This window comes from Castanea sativa, chromosome 4, assembly GCF_040712315.1.
Source record: "Castanea sativa cultivar Marrone di Chiusa Pesio chromosome 4, ASM4071231v1".
Taxonomy (NCBI): domain Eukaryota; kingdom Viridiplantae; phylum Streptophyta; class Magnoliopsida; order Fagales; family Fagaceae; genus Castanea; species Castanea sativa.
In genome coordinates this window covers 42,025,789-42,049,840 of record NC_134016.1, presented here as the reverse complement: position 1 = coordinate 42,049,840, position 24,052 = coordinate 42,025,789, and the positions used below count along the sequence as shown (strand labels likewise).

At 39.6% G+C, this 24,052-nt stretch overlaps 1 protein-coding gene and 1 non-coding gene across 2 annotated transcripts; both read right to left on the bottom strand.

Annotated features, from left to right (window-relative positions):
- Positions 1–15,603: 15,603 nt before the first annotated feature.
- Positions 15,604–15,683, bottom strand: TRNAL-UAG (transfer RNA leucine (anticodon UAG)). The gene has a single exon. It is a non-coding gene; the product is annotated as a tRNA-Leu (tRNA).
- Positions 15,684–16,808: 1,125 nt separating this feature from the next.
- Positions 16,809–22,409, bottom strand: LOC142632054 (serine/threonine/tyrosine-protein kinase HT1-like). The gene is made up of 3 exons (XM_075806478.1): positions 21,295–22,409; positions 19,874–20,329; positions 16,809–17,212 (listed from the first exon to the last, which is right to left on the bottom strand). The coding sequence occupies exons 1-3, from the start codon at positions 21,652–21,654 to the stop codon at positions 16,964–16,966; spliced, it is 1,065 nt and encodes a 354-aa protein (XP_075662593.1). The 5' UTR covers positions 21,655–22,409; the 3' UTR covers positions 16,809–16,963.
- Between the last annotated feature and the right edge of the window lie 1,643 nt (positions 22,410–24,052).

Here is a 24,052-nt window from a genome sequence, read left to right as displayed (position 1 = left end):
TACTTCGACTCTTTGGTGGGATTGTTAGGTTTTATGGACGAAGGGTCCAAGTCTTGAAGTTACTTTCCTTCTGTTAGTCTTCTTTATTAAGCTTGATTACTTTCCTTTTTGTTATGTTTAAGCACATGACAAGCTTGGACTATACAGTGTTTGTTTGTAATGGGCTAATAGCTGGGATATAGTATGAATACAAGTATACAACACACACATTGAGATTACATTTACTTGTTTTTTACTTGTTACTATGCAACATGTGGATGAATAGCAATACACCTTCATTGATAAAATTTATTGACTTTATTATAAAGATTTGAGAGAGAGAGAGTGAGAGAGAGATTATCCTATTGTGTAAAGTTATTTCATATATACAATATAATATACATATATACAATATAATATACTATACTAATATATCATTATACATCCCTTTCACATAATTTCAGTCCTCAAGTGTTCATCTACACGTGTTACTCATCTTTTTTTATATAAAAGAAATGTAAATAACATCTAATACGTTGAATAATTTCATAAATTTCATGACATGTAGAATTTATTTTTATGTATGAGAAAAGTGTAATACATAAATTAGAGCATTAGCATTGGTAGTGCCAAAATTTTAGCTTTTGGCACCACAAAATGCTATTTTATCTATTTTACTGTGGGGGGGTAAAAAGATCATGATGGGAATGTGGGCCTGTTGGGCCGTGTTAAAGAAGGCCGACCTGCTCCTGGGTTTAGAATTTGTTAGTACTATGGGTCGGCCCATACGCCGAGGATCCGAGGATCCAGCCGAGGGTAAACTTACCCTCGGATGGACACCGAAGAACTCGGGATTTCATAGTAAAGATTAGGAGATGACACGGTTAAGGCCAATGGTTAAAAGGGGTGAACTCTAGAATGCCCCAGAAGCACCGATGTTGGAGAAATGTCAAGGATAAAGGCTGCCACATCCGTATTAAAGACCCTGCACCTACTTCTGGCCGCATTAATGGGTAAGTGACACCCGAGCAGGTGGAAGGGAAACTTAAGTTACTATTCAAAGGCACGCGAGAAAAAAATATCTAGGTTAAGGGGGAGATGGGACAACACGTGTACAAAGTATCAAAGAGAGGAGTATTTAAGGGGCAACCTAGAACACAAAAAGGGGACGGACTTTTTGTAACCTAAAAAGAAAAGAAACAAAGAGAGAGATAATATAAGAACAACTCTCGGCTTATGTCCGAGGAAGCTGATTTACTATATTCCTTGTTGTTTCCAAGTATTTGCAATCTTTAGTTTGTCATTTAATCCTCACACGCTTCTAACCTGGGTTTCAAGCCCACACTCTACAAATTCATATTGTTTAAGGCTCATTGGGCCTGAGCCCATAACTGTTTTTGGGACCAGGTGCAATTGTGCACTTACAATTGGCGCCGTCTGTGGGAAATCTAGTCTAGAAGAGGTAGGAATACTATGGAAGGCTTAGGCTCTCACCATGCAGAGTCACAGGGATCACAACCGGAAGACCATTTCGAACGTCTTGAACGTCGAAGGGATCGTGAAGGGAGTGTCCATACAGAATACCCTGACGCTAGCCATACTCATGGCAAGGGTAGCACCACCCACGAGGAGGGATCTAAATCCATGCAGAGGGAAATCAATCGTTTGAAGAGGAAGTTACGTCGTGCTAAACGTAAGTTTTCACCGTCCTCGTCTAGTTCTTCTTCGGAGAAGGATAGGGGAGTTGGCTACGGCTCAAGGTCGCGCTCCCCCACCGGTGCAACGTCCTCCGGTGAGGAGGGCGACCCGGCCAACCCGTTGACATAAGAAGCTTCGTTCTAGGGGCTTAGGCAACGATACTATGAGTAGGGCGTTGCACCAACTCTCTAAATCTCCGTTTTCACGGAGGATTGAGAGGAAGGCTTCCCAGGTTCACCCGGCCCACCTTTACCATCTATAATGGCCGGACTGATCCGATGGAGCACGTGAGTCACTTCAACCCGAGAGGATGGCGATGCACTCTCACAATGAGACTACGATGTGTAAGGTTTTCCCCTCCGGCTTGGGACTGTGGCTATGAGATGGTTTAACGGTCTCAAATCGGGGGTCTCTAGGCTCGTTTGGGGAGCTAACTAGGGCATTCGCTTCGCGGTTTATTACGTGTAGCGAGTCCCTCGGCCATTGGACTCCCCGCTATCCATGGCCATGAAGGAAGGGAGACACCGAAAGCATACTCCGACCGTCTTTGGGAGATGTTTAACGAAATAGATGGTGACTTTGATGAGGTGGCGCTTAATACCTTTAAGGTAGGCCTTCCTACTGACCACGACCTAAGAAAGTCTTTGACGAAAAAGCCCGTCCGCAGCGTACGCCGCCTTATGGATCGTATTGATAAGTACAAGAGGGTAGAAGAATACCAGCAGCAAGGAAAGGGAAAGGAAAAGGTTATCCCGCAGGAGAGAAGGGATTTCAGGTCGAACAGATACCACAACAACAAGCCGAGGAGAGATTACTTCGGGCAATCCGGCTCGGCAGCACCTCAGGCTGTAAATACTGTGTTCCGAGAACTAGTGCATCAGTTACTGGAGAAAGTTCGTAAAGAGCCCTTCTTCAGATGGCCAGGAAAGATGGCAGGGGACCCTGCGAAAAGAAACCAAAACCTCTTTTGTCAGTACCATCAGGATGTGGGCCACACTGCGAGAAGCTGTCGGACCCTGCGGAACCACTTGGAACGGCTTGTCGGTGAGGGAAAACCGAAGCGGACACATGTGCTACCCTAATGGGCGGGGCAGTCAACCCGTTTCGAATAACCGGAGGAACAATTCATCTCTACCGCATTAGGAACAATTAATGTTATCTTATTGCGCACAGTAGGACCGGCTCGGGTCCCACTAGAGTGATGGTGGTTTCCCATCCTCGGGCCGAGGATGTGGGTAGCGAGGCCGAAGAGGTTGAAGGGCACCCTTGCCCGTCCTAGGTTTCTCCGAGGGAGGATAAGGTAGGGACTATTCAGCCCCATGATGATGCTCTTGTGGTCACCCTTAGGATAGGGAACTATGATGTGAGAAGGGTGATGATAGACCAGGGCAGCGGTGCAGATATCATGTACCCTGATCTATTCAAGGGGTTAAGGTTGAGGTTGGAAGATCTTACTCCTTATGATTCGCCGCTCATAAGCTTTGAAGGGAGAGCCGTTGTGCCGAAGGGACAAATTCGTTTGCCCGTTCGATCCGGCTCAGAAACGGTTGAGGTGGACTTTATTGTGGTTGACGCGTACTCTCCGTATACAGCCATCCTTGCCAGGCCATGACTGCACGCTCTTGGAGCTGTCTCCTCTACCTTGCATGTTAAAGTTAAATTTCCCTCAGGGGAATATGTTGAAGAGGTCCTCGGCAGCCAATCGGTGGCCAGGCAGTGCATATCGGCTGCTATCCTGCATCAGACGGAGGCCGAATCTTCGGCCCTGATCACTAAGGAATTATAGCAATTCGCTCCCGGTTCATACGGGATGGTGACAGGGGAGGAGACATATTGTGAGGGGTTGGAGAAGTTTCCGAGCCGATGACCCAGAGAGGTTCTTCCAAGTCGGTGTACTTTTGCCACACCAAGAGAAGATGGAACTGTTAGAATTCTTGAAGGACAATGTTGATGTTTTTGCGTGGGATCCTTATGAAGCTCCAGGCGTTGATCCGAGCTTCATTTGTCATCACTTAAATGTCAATCCAGCTATCGTTCCGAGAAGGCAGCCACCTCGGCGATCCTCCATGGAACATTCCGAGGCCGAAGGAAGAGGTTCTTAAGCTTAAAAGGGCTGGTGCTATCAAATAGGTTTTCTACCCGAGTGGTTGGCCCATACGGTTGTTGTGAAAAAGAAGAACGGAACGTGGAGGGTATGTGTGGACTTCACGATCCGAACAAGGCCTGTCCTAAAGATTCGTTCCCAATGCCACGTATTGACCAACTGGTGGATGCCACTGTCGGACATCCTCGGATGAGTTTTTTGGACGCCTTCCAGGGTTACCACCAGATTCCCTTAGCATTAGAGGACCAGGAGAAAACTACCTTCATTACACCGACGGGGAATTATCATTATAAGGTCATGCCATTCGGCTTAAAGAATGCTGGGGCTACCTATCAAAGAATGATGACCAGAATGTTCGAACAGCAAATGGGGAAAACCATTGAGGTATATGTTGACGATATGGTGGTGAAAAGCAAAGCAATACCCTCACACGTGAAAGATTTGGCCGACACTTGTCAGATATTGAGAAAGTACAAGTTGCGCCTCAATGCTTCAAAGTGCTCCTTTGGCGTGGGGTCGGGAAAGTTCTTGGGATATATGATTACTCATAGAGGCATAGAGATAAATCCGGTGCAGGTCAAGGCTATTCAGGACTTGTAGTCTCCTCGGAACCCAAAAGAAATCCAGAAGTTAACGGGAATGATTACTGCCTTGAATAGATTCATATCTCGGTCGGCTGACCGGTGTCGCCCTTTCTTCCAGCTGTTGAATAAGTGGAAAGGGTTTCAATGGACTGAGGACTGCGAGTTAGCTTTTCAACGGCTCAAGCAATATCTTTCTCAGCCACCTATTATGTCTCGTCCTGAGGCACATGAGATTTTGTTTGCTTACCTGGCAGTGGCCGTCCACGCGGTCAGCCTGGTCCTGATAAGAGATGATGACGGGGTGCAAAGACCGGTATATTATGTTAGTAAGTCTTTAGGTGATGCCGAAGTACGTTATCAACCTTTAAAGAAAGCGCTCCTGGCCGTGGTTCACGCCACGCGAAAGCTTCCCCATTATTTTCAGTCTCACACGGTGGTTGTTCTGACTCAGTTGCCCCTCGGCAAAGGTCTTTGCGTAGCGCCGACTACTCGGGAAGGGTAGCAAAGTGGGGGACCATCCTAGGGGCTTTTGATGTTAAATATAAGCCTCGCACCTCGGTCGAAGGGCCAGTCCTCGGCCGACCCGGTGGCGGAATTTGCCGAACCATTCTTGGAAGAAACTGCGAAAGAGGCCCACATGGGTGAAAAATCGTTGAGGCAATCACGAGTTGCGGTGTCTCGATTTGGGAAGTGTATGTGGACGGGGCTGCTAATCGAAGAGGGTCTGGTATTGGACTCGTTCTAATGTCCCCCGAAGGAATTGTCTTTGAAAAATCTTTAAGATTGGCCTTCTCGGCTACTAACAACGAGGCCGAGTACGAAGCGATCTTGGTAGGCATGCGAGATGGTACGTAAGATGGGTGGTAAGGAAGTCCATGTCTTCTCGGACTCCCAACCGGTGGTCGGCCGAGTCATGGGGACCATGGAGGCTAGAGACCCGAGAATGCGGGAATATTTGGCCCGGATCAAACGTCGCAAAGGCCGAGTTTGGTTCCTTCGCCTTAACCCATATCTCTCGGAGCGGGAACACTCATGCGGACTCCTTAGCCACGGCGGCAACTACCTCGGCTCAAGGTTTTCCTTGGGTTATCCTCTTTGAGGATTTACTATAACCGTGTGTTTTCATTGCCGATGCAACCCGCATCCATCTAATAATGCCTGGACATAGGTGGATGGACGAGATCGTATCCTTTCTTTAAAATGTCCTCCTTCCCGAGGACGGGGCTGAAGCGAGAAAAGATACGTCGAAAGGCGCCGCGTTTACGGATTTGTCCGAGGACCGGAAGCTATACAAACGATCCTTTTCGGGACCGTACTTGTTGTGTGTGCACCCCGAATCAACGGACGCATTCCGGAGGAACTCGCATGAGGGAATTTGTGGGAGCCACACGGGGGAAGGTCCTTAGCCCATAGAGCCACGACTCGGGGCTATTGGTGGCCTAATATGCGAGAGGAGGCTCGGGACTATGCCGAAAATGTGATCAATGTCGGAGGTTCGCCCCTAATATTCACCAACCTGGAGGGGTTCTCAACCCTCTCTCCGGTCATTGGCCTTTCGCACAATGGGGCTTGGACATTGTAGGGCCATTTTCGAGGGCATTTGGAAACAAAGATGGCTTCGTGGGAACGAGACTATTTCACCAAGTGGGTTGAGGCCGAGCCCTTGGCAAATATTAGAGATGTTGACTCCAAGAAGTTCGTACGGAAAAACATCGTCACTAGATTCGGAGTACCACACACTCATCTCGGACAATGGTGTCCAATTCGATAGTAAGGCTTTTAGGAAGTATTGTGGTGACATGGGTATCATAAATAGATATTCCACCCCGGTTTATCCTCAAGGAAATGGAGCCGAGTGAAATTTGTTAACAAGGTCATAGTCAACGGGCTCGAAGAGGTTGGACGATGCGAAAGGTAGATGGGTAGAAGAGCTCCCTCATGTTCTGTGGACGTATCGGACTACACCGCGCGGGTCTACTAGAGAAACGCCATTCTCAATGACTTATGGAGGGCGAGGCGGTGATTCCCTGGAATCGTTTTCCTACCCTAAAGACGAGTTCTTTTAGCCCAGAGAATAATAAAGGACTCCTAGAAAAAGATCTTTATTTACTTGAGGAACGGCGTGAGGCAGCTATGGTCCAAATGGCTTATTATCAACAGAAGCTAAAACGAGGGTATGATGCCCACGTGAAACTAAGACCACTCGCGCCAGGTGATCTTGTACTAAAGAAAGTTGTAGGCACTTCTAAGAACCCAGCTTGGGGTAAGTTGGGACTCAATTGGGAAGGCCCTTATCGCATTGTTTCGTGGGCGAGGCATAGGGTCGTATAGGTTAGTTGACCTAGACGAAAGAATTGTACCACGTCTATGGAATGTAAATAATCTTAGAAGGTATTATTATTAATGAAATGTGCTTTTGTCAATTGATATTCCAAAGTCATGAGTAGCTCTGTTATTTGAAATTATCATTTTTAAGAATCAAACAGAAACTTGGTTAAGTGTAGTCCTCGGACCACAAACCTTGTGGAAATTGATACCTTGTCATTTGTTAAACAGAACCTTAGTTATGCCGGGTCTTCGGACCTCCTGCTTTGGGAAAATTAACATTTGAAATTATCATTTTTAAGAATCAAACAGAAACTTGGTTAAGTGTAGTATTCCGACCACAAACGTTGTGAAAATTGATGCCTTGTCATTTGTTAAAACGAACCTTAGTTATGCCGGGTCTTCGGACCTCCTGCTTTGGGAAAATTAACATTTGAAATTATCATTTTTAAGAATCAAACAGAAACTTGGTTAAGTGTAGTCCCCGGACCACAAACCTTGTGGAAATTGATGCCTTGTCATTTGTTAAACAGAACCTTAGTTATGCTTAGGGTCTTCGGACCTCTTGCTTTGGGAAAATTAACATTTGAAATTATCATTTTTAAGAATCAAACGGTAACTTGGTTAAGTGTAGTCCTCGGACCACAAACCTTGTGGAAATTGATGTCTTGTCATTTGTTAAACGGAGAACCTTAGTTATGCGGGTCTTTGGACCTCCCGCTTTGGGAAAATTAACATTTGAAATTATCATTTTTAAGAATCAAACGAAACTTGGTTAAGTGTAGTCCTCGGACCACAAACCTTGTGGAAATTGATGCCTTTTCATTTGTTAAAACGAACCTTAGTTATGCCGGGTCTTCGGACCTCCCCGCTTTGGGAAAATTAACATTTGAAATTATCATTTTTAAGAATCAAACGAAACTTGGTTAAGTGTAGTCCTCGGACCACAAACCTTGTGAAAATTGATGTCTTGTCATTTGTTAAACGAGAACCTTAGTTATGCGGGTCTTCGGACCTCCTGCTTTGGGAAAATTAACATTTGAAATTATCATTTTTAAGAATCAAACGAAACTTGGTTAAGTGTAGTCCTCGGACCACAAACCTTGTGGAAATTGATGCATTGTCATTTGTTAAACGAACCTCGGTTATGCCGGGTCTTCGGACCTCATTGCTTTGGGAAAATTAACATTTGAAATTATCATTTTTAAGAATCAAACGAAAAATTGGTTAAGTCTTATTCTTCGGACCACGACTTTGATCAAAGTTAACTTCTTATTATCTGGGTGCTAATGCATTGCTTTGTTTACTAACTTGGATCCTAAGTTTTATATTTTTAAGTGTTAAGCAAATTTGTGCAAGGAATGGTCCTCGGAACTTACATCCTACTAGAAAGACGATGTACATTACAAGGGTCCAATCGTTATACGAGGTCTTCTCTTCCTTTTCAATCAAAGGCATTGTTTAAATATCTCAATCATATCACCTTCGTTAAATCTTTAATAATGTGTGTATGATTATGGGGAAGTTATGATTGTGCAATCACGGGAGTTAGATTTGTTTACTGCGAGAGACTTTCGTTATGTATTAATGGGAAACTTTTGCGATAAATGTAAAAAGAATAAAGTAAAAACGAGATGCAACACGAGTAAAAATCAAATAAAGTTGTTCTTCATTAATCATTTAGGTATACATTACATATAAAGGCTGAACATGGAGAAATAGAAGCCCTAAGCTAAGTCCTAAGCTTTTGGAGGAGGATCTTGCCGAGAAGTGCCGGTTCCCTCTGTCTTTTTCAACTCCAACTCAAAAGCGAGACGATTTAACCTTGTTTTCTTTGTACGCTACTTTGGTTGGAGGAACATTGGACTCCATGGCTTGGCTCGGTCCCTTCTCGGCATTTCCGCCCCGCTTCCTTGTCTTTATTGGAACCCGAAGGTTACGTAGGATCTAGAAGAGCGGGAAGAGTTGTCTCGGGGGTAGGAGTAGCGGCAGGAGCCTCTTCAATCTCCAGCGTATTTCCGGGGGAAGCCAAACGTTCTCGGATTTCCTCAAATCCGAAGATAGAGGAACTCCCGCCACGTTTAAAGCTTCCCCCGAGACTTTTGACGGTATTCTCGGCACAAAGCCGCGAACTCCTCGTCGGTTGCTCCTCGATGGTTGCTACCCCTTCCTCGAAACTCGCCGCTGGCGGTTGTAGAGAGAGTTGGAAGGAGCCGGCTTCTTCCTTCATCGGCGCCAGTTCCTTTTTCGCATCCGAGCACTCCTTTGGGCTTGGGGCGAGCTCTTCATCTCTTTCGCGGAGGAGCTTGCGCTGCCTTACTTCTATACGGGTCTTCATAGTCTTCAAGTTTGACTCGACCCCATTTTTCTCTCTCCTCGGCTCGGCCCACCTCCAAGGTAAGCTTTTCGTTCTCGGCAAGGGCATGTGCCCGTGGTCTTCTTCGTCTCAAATTTAATCTCCATCTCGCCCCGGCCTTCTTCCGAGTATCTTCTATAAATTTCTCGGCGTAAAGACCTCCCCGAATGGCACGTAACAAAGTGTGATGGAATTAGGAATAGTAAACAAACTTATGAATATTGTTAAATGTGGAATCTTCCTAAAAAGGGGTAAACTTACCAGCGCTAAATCCCTTTTTAAAGAGAGGAATAGTTACGGCTGGTTCATTTTTTCCAAGGTCTCCATGTCCTTGGGCAACAGGAGAGGGCGCTCCAACGCTTCGGCCAAGTGGTGGGCATGACCTTGTTGAACCGCCCTTATACTGGATTGGCAGGAGATGGGGGCGCCGTCCAGTCTTAATTCGGGGGACCAGGTGGTCGGTGCTCAGCGCACTTCAGCCTCGTCCCCAATTTCCCCGCTTTCAACTGAGCGGGCCCGACCCTTGCCTTTGTCCAGCTTCTTCTGCTGAACCGGTGGGAGTTGTTGCCTTAGTTTCTTGGGGTCTTTACTGATCGTCCCCTCAGTATCCCCCTTTCTCTTCTTCTTGGGATCCTCGGCTGTAGGTTTTGGCTCAGCTGGAAGAGGGGGAGGTGGTAAAGACGGGGGAACTTAGGACGTCCCCGTCTTCTTCTCCACAACCTTCGCAGCTCTATTGGTAAGGAGACCCTGCATCCTGCCCATATCTTCCTCAGATTCGTCCTCGGGTAGGGCAACCACAAACCCTGCAATTCCAGAGGCCTTGGCGGCTTCTTCCTCCTCGTCGGAAAGTACAACAAACTGATTCCCGCAAGGTCTCTCGGTGTCTTCGAGATGGAATTTGTCTATCTCGTCGTCTAGTGTATGTGAAGAAGACACCCGTTCTTCTGGAACATTAGTTGCCTGGGAATGCACGGCGAGGGGAATTGCCGCTATGGCCTGGTTGTATAAAACGGTGTTAGGGGCGTCAGGGAGATCGTGGTCGTCCAAAAAGTTGGGCCGGGCTACGTTTATTTTTCTTCGCCTCCGGTCACCCGCGATTATGGCGTTTTCTATTTCTTGGAAGTCCGAGGATATGGGATCGTATCCTAAAATCAGATGGGCGGCTCTAAGTTGTAGGTCCTCACTGACAAACACCTCGGAGCGAAGCACTCGGTTTAGATCGGCAACGCTGCAGTGGCTCAAACGTGGACGCACGTGCTGCTTATCTGTAAAGAAAGAAGTGAACAACATGGTCAGATTCACATAACGAGTGACAAAGTTAAACAAATATAAACACATATTAGTGTGCATGTTTGTGAGTGTCAAGGAAGTTGCGAGGTGGGGAGGTTAATCCTAAGGTGTCGCACCTGGATCTCCCCACACAACTGGGCAGTGGAGGCCGTCGTGCCAGTTCCCAGACACGATCAAGTAGTCGTCCTTCATGCCTTTGTTGGATTTGGGCAGACAGGAGATCAGTCTAACGGTACTGGACCGAGACTTAATGTAATAACCTACCTTAGAAAGTTTATGGGACTCGTATAGAAAGACGACGTCGTGCCAGGTGAGGTTTAAACCCATCTGCTGGTTTAGAGCATCTACACTACCCAAAGCTCTAAAAACGTTTGGGAGACGCGATCGGGACACAACCGGTGGTTGCGAAGGTACTCCCTAGTTACGGGTCTCATTGGGAGGGTCATCCCACCTTCTATAAAGGCTATCATTGGGATGATAACCTCTCCCTCTTTCCTAGAACCGGCCACGGCACGCCGGGCAATATTTTAACCCTACGTCGCTGGGAATACGGTACTTGGCCCTAAAGCCTTCCATCCCAGCGGCGGTATCAACTAGACACTTGAATCTTCCCATTACAGAGAAACGAGAGACTAAACTCTAAGAGGGAGAATGTTTGTAGTGATAGCCGAGGACAAATACCGAGGAGAAAAGGTTAAGAATAGAAGGAGCAAGAACTTACAAGGTCGAAGGTGTGCAAATTTCCACGGTTTTCTGCAAGTAAGGTATGATGGCTGATGTTTTGATGGGATTAGCCCCTGAGGAATTAAATGAAGGCGCAGGTTCCCGAAGCGTCACGACGTGCGAAAAGGCGGCCTCGAAATTATATTTGTCTCGCCTAAAATTTTGTGGAGTAACGAAGACCGTTGGATGCCCATCTCACCGTTGAACGTGGAAGACAAAATGTAACTTACAGTAATAAATGCGCGCGTTTTTGAAAATAAAACCGCCAAGTGGCATCTTCTGGGACGCGAAACGATTTTCACACGTGTCGTAACTCACAAATGTGTGGAGTAGGTTCTCGTCGGATCAAAACCCTATTTTTCTCCTCGGACGTTGAAAATTAGAGTTTTGAGGGGCTATTGTGGGGGGGTAAAAAGATCCTGATGGGAATGTGGGCCTGTTGGGCCGTGTTAAAGAAGGCCGACCTGCTCCTGGGTTTAGAATTTGTTAGTACTATGGGTCGGCCCATACGCTGAGGATCCGAGGATCCAGCCGATGGTGAACTTACCCTCGGATGGACACCGAAGAACTCGGGATTTCATAGTAAAGATTAGGAGATGACACGGTTAAGGCCAATGGTTAAAAGGGGTGAACCCTAGAATGCCCCAGAAGCACCGGTGTTGGAGAAATGTCAAGGATAAAGGCTGCCACATCCGCATTAAAGACCCTGCACCTACTACCCTGGCCGCATTAATGGGTAAGTGACACCTGAACAGTGGAAGGGAAACTTCGGTTACTATTCAAGGCACCGAGAAAGAAATATCTAGGTTAAGGGGGAGATGGGACAACACGTGTACAAAGTATCAAAGAGAGGAGTATTTAAGGGGCAACCTAGAACACAAAAAGGGGACGGACTTTTTGTAACCTAAAAAGAAAAGAAACAAAGAGAGAGATAATATAAGAACAACTTTCGGCTTATGTCCGAGGAAGCTGATTTACTATATTCCTTGTTGTTTCCAAGTATTTGCAATCTTTAGTTTGTCATTTAATCCTCACACGCTTCTAACTTGGGTTTCAAGCCCACACTCTACAAATTCATATTGTTTAAGGCTCATTGGGCCTGAGCCCATAACTGTTCTTGGGACCAGGTGCAATTGTGCACTTACATTTACCACCTTACTTTACAAAACATTCAATATCAGTGGTTTTATTTTAGCATTCAACACAATAAAATAATACATCTATTACAATAAAATAATACATCTACTACAATAAAATAATACATCCACTACAATAAAGTAATAAACAACAACCACAACTGCCACCACCACAATGAATCCCTAATTTAAAACCAAACAAAACTCAAATCCAAAGAGAGAAGAGAGGGTGAGATGGATCAGAAATAAAGGCAAAGATGGGTCAGCGGCGAGTGGATGAAGAGGTGGGGAAGAGCTAGGCAGGAGAGATGGGTCGATCGGTTGGGCAGGTGATATGGATTGGTGAGATGGAGGAAGAGAGAAAAATATCTAAGGAGAGAGGGTGAGAGAAGTGAAGAGTGATGAGAATAGGGAGGAGGTGCAACGGGAAAATGAGAAAAGAAAGGAAGAAAAAAAAATTATCATTTGATAATTTGAGATATGGTGGAGGAGTTAATAAAATATTATTATTTTTGTTTAACATCTGAGCTACAATGCACACGTATAGATGTAACTTAACAGCCAAAAAATTTAGCCTTTCCTCCACTGATACAGATATACAGTCTACTTTTATTATATTTGATTGTTAAATTTAACATTTTAGCAATTTGTTACAACCAATACTAATACTCTTACAGAAATAATTTTCTAAACTTAGGGGTTATTTGGTATATGAATTTGAATAACAATTTTCAATTTTTAAACAATATTACACGCATTTTTATTAACAACGTTACTAACTATTCACTTATCTTCCAAAACATTAGATCAGCATCATAAAAAGTGTTTGTTCCTTTGCATTTAATAGACACAGCAAAGGCACATGAAGCAATAATTATATTGCATTCCCTTATCCACCTATACATCAATCTATTTATTGAAAATTCCGTGACTCTTACCTTCCCTAGTCTCTGCCAATGGATAAAAATTAATTGGTTCAGACTTCACCAACTACGATAGTACGATGGTCCGTAAAAGTTAAATCGCACGAAAATTTAAAAAAAAAAAGAGGGAAACAACGAAAAAGGAAACTTCTTTTTTTTTTTGCTGAATAAAGGAAACCCTTTTTTGATATATGAACAAAGGAAACTTTATTGTACAATTTGTACTAGTACCTTCATCACCACAAAAAAAAAAAAGCGCACATACAACCATCAATAACTTTTGAACTTTTTTTTTCAAAAAAAAAAAAAAAAATCTTTTTAACATGGTTAAAGTGATCCAACAAGTTCGGATTTCAAAAATAATTTTAACTAAATTGCACTGAGTGAAAGAATGGTGGTTTATGGAATTTAAGATATATCAATTCTTTTTTTTAATGATTCTATAGTTGGAGAGGAGGAATTTGAACTTTAATAAATATTTTTCTTGGAAATATAAAAATGTGTGAATCAATTAAGCTACATAGCTCTTAACAGTTAAAACTAATTTAATTAATGGAAAAAGTTAACATATGCCGTAATAGTACTTGTTTAAGGAATATTTTTATAAACTTTTTGTGGAAAAAAAAAACTAATTATTTTAACAAATTTTTATATTTTTCATGAGAGCGGTATCAAAAAACTTTTATAAAACGGTTCATTAACAAATACTCTAAGGGAATGTCTTAGCTAGACTTTAAGAAGATGGAATTAAAGTAAAGATGCCTAACTTTTTTTTGTTGTATTAACAACTTACCACATATAAATTGTTGTGAAAATATTATAAATATATTGTAAACGTAGCACTCCTCTTTATAAAATAGTTCATTAACAAATGTACTAAAGACATTTAGCTATTTCAAGACTTTTTTGAATGATTATTGGAGTAAGTGAGTTTGCATTGCAATGATCAAGGTTGTGGTGTCCGATGATATTAGTACTTAGAAAATGATAATTCTATAATCTATAATTAAATTAACGAGGACCCTCCCTTTGGTAGCTCTAGGCTCAAGAATGAATAAAGTAACACCCCCACGTACAATTCCTTCTTCAAGAGGCAAAGACACTCATACCCTATAGGTAAGCACTATTCTTATTATTCTTAATTATTATTTTGGGCTAAGTTGTAAGCACTACTCCTTTTATTTATTTATTTCAGCAACTATGCAACTATTAGGACTAGTTGTAGGCGAATCTTTTCCTTGTGTTATAATTTTGGTCACCAACCTTAGTTGTTTATGACCATATAATGCAATAGTGTGGTACAACGAAGAAAAGGAACATCTAGCAACTCATTTAAAAAAATAAATAAATAAAAGTCCCATTGGTGCAAAGCAGCTTGTGCTGGGGATTTTATGCAATTTTAGTTTGTTAACATTGTTGTCTGGTTGGACTACATTGAGACCAATGTTGTAATATTCATGATGACTTCACAATTGTTAAATTAAATAGTTAAAATCATGGGTTAACTTGATCTTTTCTAAAGTGTATAATAGGTTAAACTATAATTAAATTGCCCTACGAAAAGAGCAAGATTCAATTGACAAACAGTTTACTAAAATGGAGATTGTTAAAAGGTAAATTCACATAATATCAACCACATGACATGAAACCAATAATATACAAAAGGTAAATTCACATAATATCTAAGATAAATTATATTTTCTGGTCTAAACTGCAAGGTTATTCCCCTTAACTTTAAAATGTTGAGGTTGAGGTTGTGGGTGGTGGTGGGTATAACAGTGAGTGTGGCGGTAGTGGCTGATGGTAGTGGGTGTGGGTGGCGGCCGTGGGTTGGCTATTTTTGTTTGGGAAAAGAGAGATATACAGTGAAAGAGAGAGGAAGAGATGAGATTGAGAATTAAAAAAAAAAAAAATATATATATATATATATTTTAATGAAGTAGTAAAAAATATAAAACCTTTGATATTGGGTATGTTATAAAGTGAAGTGTTAAAATAGATAAAATAGTGTTTTGAGTTGCTAAAAGTTATAATTTTTACCATTCTTTATTTGAATTCTCTTAAAAGTGTCAAATTTAACATCAAATTTCAACAATAACAACTATACTTTAAAGTAAAATAACCCAATAATTTAGAGTGTAAAAATATCTTTTAATTTTAATATATATATATATATATATATATATATATATATATATATATATGAATCAACCACTTTATCTTAAAATCTATAACTAAAAAAATACGGAAGGAGATAAATGACCCCAATAAAAAATAAATACAAAAAACATGGGTTGGGTTCAAAGTTTCAGAATAACAAGGCTTTATAAAATATATGAAAAACCATGTGTCCAAAAAAACACAAAAAATCAATGGGCTCCAATAATAAAACCATGTGCCCAAAAGAACAAAAAATCAATGGGCTCCAATAACAGTGTATAAGGCCCATACTGATAGCGTAGAAGAAAAAAGAAAACAAAAATTTTGACAGCTGTGGGATTTGAACCCACGCCCTTTCGGACCAGAGCCTAAATCTGGCGCCTTAGACCACTCGGCCAAACTGTCGCCTTGTTGCTTGTGTACTTTTAATTAATTTATATAAAGCAAACTAGAAAAACTTTACACGGAACTTTAAGGAAGCCTAATCCATCTCTACGTACAATAAAATAAGTTTCATATGGTGAATTAAAAAGGCTGTGTTTGAGGGTGTGTAGATTTCAGAAAAAAGCTGAGTCATGTTTTTGAGTCAAACTATTAATGCAGCATGTAAAAAACCCTCATCTTCAACCAAAAACTCCAAACAATAAATTAAACTATTTTTCAAATAGCAAATATAGTCAATGAATAAATCTTCCAATGGTTACTCCTAATCCCACTCTTTATCTTACTCAACACGAATAATAGTGTTGCAATAGATAATATTGGCTTTTCTCTACACCTAGATTGCACCATCAACTGAATTATGGGTAGTTCTACATGTACTCTCCATGGTCTCGAATTTGGACTAGAGGAATGTAATTCTTAAGTGAGATTCCACTATGATTTTTAAAATACTAACCATTGACCACAACATTGTTACCACATTTTCTACTCTTGTTTTAGATTTGTTAACAATTGTTTATATTCAATTCACTATGAACAATTGTTTATATTCAATTCACTATGAACAATTGTCAACAAATAACAAACCAAAATCATTACTGTAGGAATATTTACGTGTGAGTAGTGTGGTTGGTTAAATAGAAGTCCCACATTGAGTGCTTAATATAATATATAGTTGAACTTATACACATTAGACTTAGGCTTTTTGAGTTAGGTGCATCACTATATATTATATTAACTACCTGATCAGAGTCTCCCCAAGGTGTTTCGCTCCCCCCAACAGTTACATTACGCTACCCCAACAGTTACATTATGTTTAACTTTGGAATGATGCATTACCTTCTTATTCATCCCGTTGGAAATGAGGCCTATAATAAACCTTCTCCATTGTCCCCACTTCTACAATACAAGAAAGATCAGCGTTTTCTTATGCACCGGCCAATATTGTCCCAAGCTCAAGTAGCCACGTTAAGTCTTTCTAGTGGATGCGCAGAGTATTTGTAGTGCTGGGAGAGAATGGGTCCCAATTCTTTTTTACATATTAAGATGATCTTTGGAGACAAGTGAGAAGGAAAGTATAGATAGAAGTACTATAATACCATTGAAAGGAACTGCATTAAGTTCCAAAATATTGAACACTAAAAAAAAAAAGGCTTTAAAATGTTCATAATAAAAATTGAACGTTACAAGCCTAGACAAATATATGGTACATTCTTGCATAATAGGTAGTTATAGAGGAGGATCTAAGCTTTTATAGAAGCAGATCTATGGCGAGCAATACATTTTGGGAAGCATAGCAAAAAAGCATGATCAGAGGGAGGTTTGAAGTATGAGAAAAATTCTGGATCCCGCTCAATTGACTCAGCGTAACCCTCCAACAATGAAACTATCTCATCAAAATGCGGCCGTTTATCTGGATTGCTTGACCAGCATCTGTTGATGAGATGACTAAGTGCCATAGGACATGCAGGTGGCAATGGCGGCCTTGCATTCTGCCAAACACCAAGTAGATTCAATACATAAGAAACTAAAGAAGTTTGCATACTTGAAAGATACCTCTTCTTGATGAATGGAATTCAAGTTTCAAACTATCCAATGCATAAATACTTCCCCGAAACTTCAGGACATAAAATGAAACCACAGAGACTCAAGGACAAAAAAAAAAAAAGAACTAACGCATCAATACAGTTATGATCAACTAAAAAAAGTGTTCAACTTCCATGATATGCTAAATCTGAAGCTCAACTACAAACTTTTTAAATGCAAAGCCAGAAAAGAGGCAAAGGTTTTAAGATAATAATAGTACTTTCATGTAGTTGGTAATTTCCTCCAGGCAAACACAGAGTACATGACCCCAAAAAATTACTCAGGAGAGTACGGCCAGCAAAAGGAAAACATCCTCATTAAAATGAAACCTATAATATTTTCTAGCAGAGATGCCCTTGGACCACAAGGCAAGTGGTCCAGACTTCAGAACAAGGAGCACTCGCTGATCTATAAAACTCTGAAGCTTTCTGATAAATAGTATTTCTAACCATATAACCAGTTTTTATGACTGCCAAATGTGGATTTTTCTACCTTTTATGGCTTGTTGGAGTCATAATCTGCCTTTGCTCCATAGACACTTGTAAAGTTGTAATCAGTGCAAGAGGGAACTAGCAAAGCTAAAACAGATGTGTAAGATGTTACCATGTCTTTGTTTTGATTTAGGAAGATGATAAGGACATGCTTATAATTTCTCCAATTGCAAGTTATTATCAGATAAACATTAAATTCAATAATCTATGCCATCTGCCAGATATGTGTGTGTGCATGTGTATGTGTGACAGAGAGAGGTATCCATTGAATTTATAATTAGAAGAAAGGAGTTGCCTTCAGACCTTCACAGTTAAAAGTACAAGGATCATACTTATGCTTCTAGAATGTGGATAACATTTTATCATATTATATTATTCTAATACAACTTGGAGATGTCATGTCCGGCATGGATAAGAATGGCTCCAACAGACAGTCCCACATGACTGGACAAAACTCAAGGGCAAGCATATGACAACCCATCATGCATGTGAGAAAGATATTGTTTGTGGATGCATCGTGAAGACAAAATCTATGAAGGCTGTAATCAATCATAATAATCCAATCAGATTTCTATAATTGTTTTAAATCCTGTTTGTTTATATAAAACTTCACGAATATTAATTTCTTCATTTAATATTTGGATTGTAATAACAAGAATTGCAATAACTAAAATGAAACTAGATAACTAAAAGTATGTGAGCATATAGCAAGCATAGCAGAAATATGTCATAATTGAGCTATCCTACTTAATTAACGTGTAGCACACCTTCTTAACTAAGTGTCTTAAGTTTGTATAATCTATTAGAATATTCATGTGCGAGTGATGAGGTTAGTTAAGAGTGGTTCCCTCTTGCCAATGCATTGAGGAAACTCGAAAATCTGGCAGCAAAGTCTCCCATTCTTTGCTTTCATGCTTTTGTGTAAGTGTATAAAAACTCAACAGTGCATAGGAGATTGGCTGCTTTAGTTAGTAGCGCTATCTTGTGATATTATCTTCTTTTCAACTCAGCATCCCAACTCTATATATGTAAGCAACTTCAATATGAATACAATCAAATTTCATATTATCAATTACCAGCCAATGAGCCAAAACCACTCTAAGAATGGTTAAATGAAAAGTAAATAAAGAAGAATGACACAAGTAATAACATTTTTTTTTTATAGTAGAGCGATTCTAATGAAATAAATGTTGAATGGAAAATACAAAGACACACGATCCATTTCAGAATGAATGAAATGCATGCTTACCACACACACACACACACACACAGAGGGAGCGAGAGAGAGAGAGGAGCTATTGAAGAAACTAGAACTCTCAATAACTCTTTGTTTCTAGTACCTGACATCAACTTCTGACTTATTTTCATAGGTGTAATTGATCACACAACTGGCCATAAACACATCTCCAAACCAGTATCTTGCTCAAATTATGTTGTCCTCTTCCATCATTCCAAAAACAACCAATCAAAGATAATAAGAAAATATATGATCAGTCTTCCCTCTCAAACACTTTCATTGTGCCCCTATTTCACTCACTCATACTTACAAAATGTTACATTCCATACAATTTTAATCCTCTTCATCATAAAAATCATTTCTAACATGGAGTTCCCTCATTTATTTTATCAACTAGAACAATATTGTCAACTGTTGACAATGTGGGGTCCCAAGAATATACCAAGTCTATCTATTCATGAAAGACTTACTAGCCTTTCGAATAGCAGATGATTTTGGAAAAATACAATGTATTTCTACCAAATTTTCCAAAATGACAAGTGGATAATGATTTCAGTGAAAAACATATATAATTTCTCTGTATGTGATTTAATCTTGATCTGCAGCACAGGCTGGGTGATATAATCAACGGTATCATTATTCCTGTTCTTTCTTCTTCTTTTTTTTCTTTTGAATAATCTTTTGATGCATATGTGAAATACAGCCTTCACATGTAGTTTCATGAAATTTTCACAACCTAGGTTCCAATCACGGATATGGATGTTTGAATTCCTTTCATTTATCTCAGGCCTCACTGGTATATATATGATAGTAAAGAAATGAATTCACCATGTACATACCTTCTGGGAGACTGCAAACGCAGCCTGTTCTGGAGTCATGTTGTCAAATGGTATCAATGCAGTTAAAAGCTCCCACAGAACAATGCCAAAACTGTAAACATCAACTTTCTTTGTATGGTGTTTTTCTTTGATCATTTCAGGAGCCATCCAGCGGTATGTGCCTGTGAAACCCTTTGTACTACCACACTGAGACTCTAAGCATGAAATACCAAAATCTGCTACCTTCACACACATATCTTCCCCTAGCAATAGATTTTCTGATTTCAGATCCCTGTGAAGTATCCCTTGAGAATGAAGATATTGCATCCCACGTGCAATGTCAAGGGCGAATTTCAGAACTAGGTTGAGTGGAACAGAATGTGGTTCCTGATGATGGAGGTACTTCCTTAATGAACCCCCAGCCAAATACTCAGTGATGATACAGAACACAGGAGCTTTCTTACAAGCTGCAAAAAACTGCATTAAGAAAGCAGAAAAGACATAAATGGTCAGAAAGAGTGATAAAATCCTACCAAGATTCAGCTGTTTAAAAATTCATGACCAACTAGTTGCTTGTCTGCAACAACAGAATCCAATAATGTAAAGTGTATTGGTTGATTATACCATTTGGGTGAAGCAAATAGCTTCACCACCTAAATGAACCGCACCCAAATCCAATAAGATGTGCCCGATCTACTATAGTATTTCATTAGATAATGAATAACTCTCTCACAAGGAATTAGTATTTAAATCCCTATCCAGACTGCAGTATTGAAACATTTCACTGCACACATAGTTTACTTAATTAAGGATTCTTGATTGCTGCAAAGGTTCCACCTTGTTTGCCTTCCTCTTAGTTACTGACTCAGAAAAAAGTAAAGGATGCTGAAACTTGCCGTTATGAGCTCGGGTTAAATCTCCTTCCTTACTGGCATAAATTTGAAGTGATTTAAGTAAATAGTGATTTTAGCTCAACATCCTGCTGCTAAGAAAACAACAGTCAAAATATAAATGATAGAGCGTATAAGGAAAGGAACAATAATAAGCAAGTGGGTATAGGATTAAAGTTTTCCTTTTCCTCGCACAAAAACCTCATTCTTGACACCATATAAGAAAAGTTGGGATATGAAATCCAGCAAGAAATGCATATCAGTGTTGCTGAATTTTTTTTTTTTTTTTATTCTTTTTTTATTTAAAGTTTTACAAGGTAACATCATCAATGGGACCATGAAAATAAGACTACAAAGCAGATACAATTGCACTAAATCTCGGGTTCATACCATAATATTCCATTCAAAAGCCAAACAGAATAGCAACAATGTAAAAAGTTCATATCACATATTACATTGGTGCAGGACCACAACCTGAATTATTCCATAGAACTTAGAATACAGGCAAGTAAGAAAATAATTCGTTCAAAAAAGAAGAAGAAAAAAACTTACGGTAATGATATTCGGATGCCTCAACCGAAAAAGCAAAGCAACTTCTGAAATAAACTGATTCTCAAGCATAGAAGCCAAGTTCTCATCTTCCTCAGGCTGGCTTATTAGCTTAATAGCCACATCCCTTTGCTTATATATCCCTCTATAGATCCTACTATGCCTTCCTGATGCAAATTTGTTCCCAATGAATAACTGTGACATATCTGCGCTCCACTCCTCCTCTCCCTCTCCCTTTATCTCTGCCCCTGAAGACACCAAGTACTTGGACCATGACACTGCTCGCTTGTACTCTCCAAGAGAGAGCCTCCTCTCGGATTTCCCGTTGTTTGCAATCTGCTTAAACCAGTAGAAATTCTTCATGGGTCTGAGCGAAAACTCATCAAAATCATCAAATCTGCACACCCTTTAGCCTCTTGAACCCAATGTAGATTCCAAAAACAAGCAAATCTCTTCTAAACACTTGATTTGAAAGAGACCCAGATGGGAAAAATTTGAACTTGATGACTCTAAACAGTTCACTTCCCACTCCCACTACATTCCGAAATTTCCTACTGACAAAGTGAATTCAAGCTAGCACATCCTCTATGAAACCCAGAACTCGAAATTTTCTAACATTAAAAGCGCACGAAGATCAAAGCAAACAAAAAAAAAAAAAAGCTCACTTTTTTGTAAATTAAAGCAAAGAAACTTGGAGTAAAATACGTATGGAGTACTTAATTTTCATTTTCTTAGTGCAAATAAATTGTTTCTAAAGGAAAGTGTGACACTTTGTTCAAATCTGGAATCTAAAGCAGACTAAGAAAGAAACAGATTGGATAAACAAAGCTGGAAAAAACATAGTTTCTGATCTTCACAAGCCAAAGCTATAAATGACATAATAATCACAGTCAGACATAGACACAGAGGTTAAAAGCTTGTGAGGACTTAAAGCTAAGATTAATGAAAACAAAAGAGAGAAAGAGAGTTGGTTGGGATGTTGTAGAAGGTGTTTTCTGGTAAGCAGTGAAAGCAGCAAATGCCAAAGAGCTGGCGGTTTTGCTCTCTCTCTTCGTTCTTATTAGACAGACACAGACTCTCTCTATAAACACTAACAAAAAAAATCACAAGCTCTATACATTCATAACGTGCGAAGAACCACTTCTAAGGAGACAAACCGGGTCTTCATCGATAATGACCGCCACCTTTTTCTTTCCCCAATTCCCCTTTTGCCCCTTTTTAATTTTTTTAATATTCCTAATAATAATAATAAAAAATTATATATATATATATATATATATATATATATATATAATAGTATTGAGTGTAAATTTAGATTATTACTACAGATGATTACTATTCACATGGAATTCTATTTTTTTATACTTCTTTACTCAAATACACAAAAAGAGGGAGATGATTTGAAAGAGTAATAAAAATTTGGTAAAGAGATAATATTTTAATAAAATATAGTGTAAAATAAATAATTTAATGTTGATGTTTTTGAAAATTTGTTGCGTAAAATAAATGAAATATAATTCATGTGCTAAAATAGACAATTTTTTTTTTTTTGCATGAGTTGATACAATCAGAGAGTTTCAACCTATAACATCTACTCTTAGTGATAACTATTTATACTAATCAATTTTTGGTGTAGTAGAGATTGAATTTCAAATTTTTTATTCAATAATCAGAGACTTTACTAATTAAGTTAACTAGAACCCACTTTTCAAAAACTTAAATAGTTACAAAATTATGAATTTTTTCGTTTCACCATTATTCTTACTCTCCCAAATAAAGTGGTGTTATAAGGAGAGGCTTAATAAACTAAATATTGGGATGCAAGCTGTGAAAGAAGCCACTATGAACAATGTCCTTTTTTTAGATAATAAGTCATAACAACAATACGGTTGATGCTTTGATATTGATGAGAATTAGGTTCGAATTAAATGTAGTTAGGTTTTATTATACTTTTAGAGTTAGGGTCTTATTACAATGGTAAATTCTTTTTAGAAAAATGGTCATGCTAATGAGTGCCCTTAGGACATTAGTTAACAATCAATTTTAGGAAAGTTTTGACATCATTTTGGAAATGAAAAAACTGTTACAATATTAATTACTTTTTTTTTCTCATAAAATCTTTTTTTAAATGAATTATTAACCAATACTCTAAGAATATTCATTAATATTTCTTTTATAACAACAGTCATAAGTTATTCGGTTGAGTTCATGAATTAGTTGTACAATTAATTCACGAATTAGTCGCTCCAAATAAAAATTTACTGCAAAACTATTGATCAATCACCTATACTACATCTTTTAAGACTGTAAAATAACTTTTCAACTTTCTCAAAAAAAAACTTTTAAAAGACAGTTGCTATTTGGGGGTACAATCACTTTGGATTTCACACTTCCCTTCAGAGATACTTCACCGTACATTACAATATTATGATATTAATGCTGTAGCTCATATTCTCAATACTGTGCATAACACGCACGGTTAATTATATCACCAGTTACTAGTTAGCTTTCACTTCCAACAACCATACTTTATCCACACTATGAAAGCTGCCATCTAGCTAGAATTACAGAGCCCACATACTGAAGTCTTAAAAAGACAATAAAAAATAAATTTTGGAACAAAAAAAAAAAAGACTAAATTTTATTCGGCAAAAAAAAAAAGAAAAAAACAAAAAGACAATAAATTTCACAACTTCTATAAGTGATAAATTGTGATTGGACACCATTGTTAGCGTATGACAAGTACCTCCAAAATGACTAA

What these genes read in the sequence shown, in the direction of transcription:
- LOC142632054 (XM_075806478.1), bottom strand. Translation starts at nt 21,654, where the DNA reads ATGAAGAATTTCTACTGGTTTAAGCAGATTGCAAACAACGGGAAATCC. An exon ending in GGCATCCGAATATCATTACC is followed by an intron (nt 20,330 to 21,294) that starts GTAAGTTTTTTT and finishes TTCTTAATGCAG; the next exon opens with TTTTTTGCAGCTTGTAAGAA. An exon ending in CGTTTGCAGTCTCCCAGAAG is followed by an intron (nt 17,213 to 19,873) that starts GTATGTACATGG and finishes GGTGTTTGGCAG; the next exon opens with AATGCAAGGCCGCCATTGCC.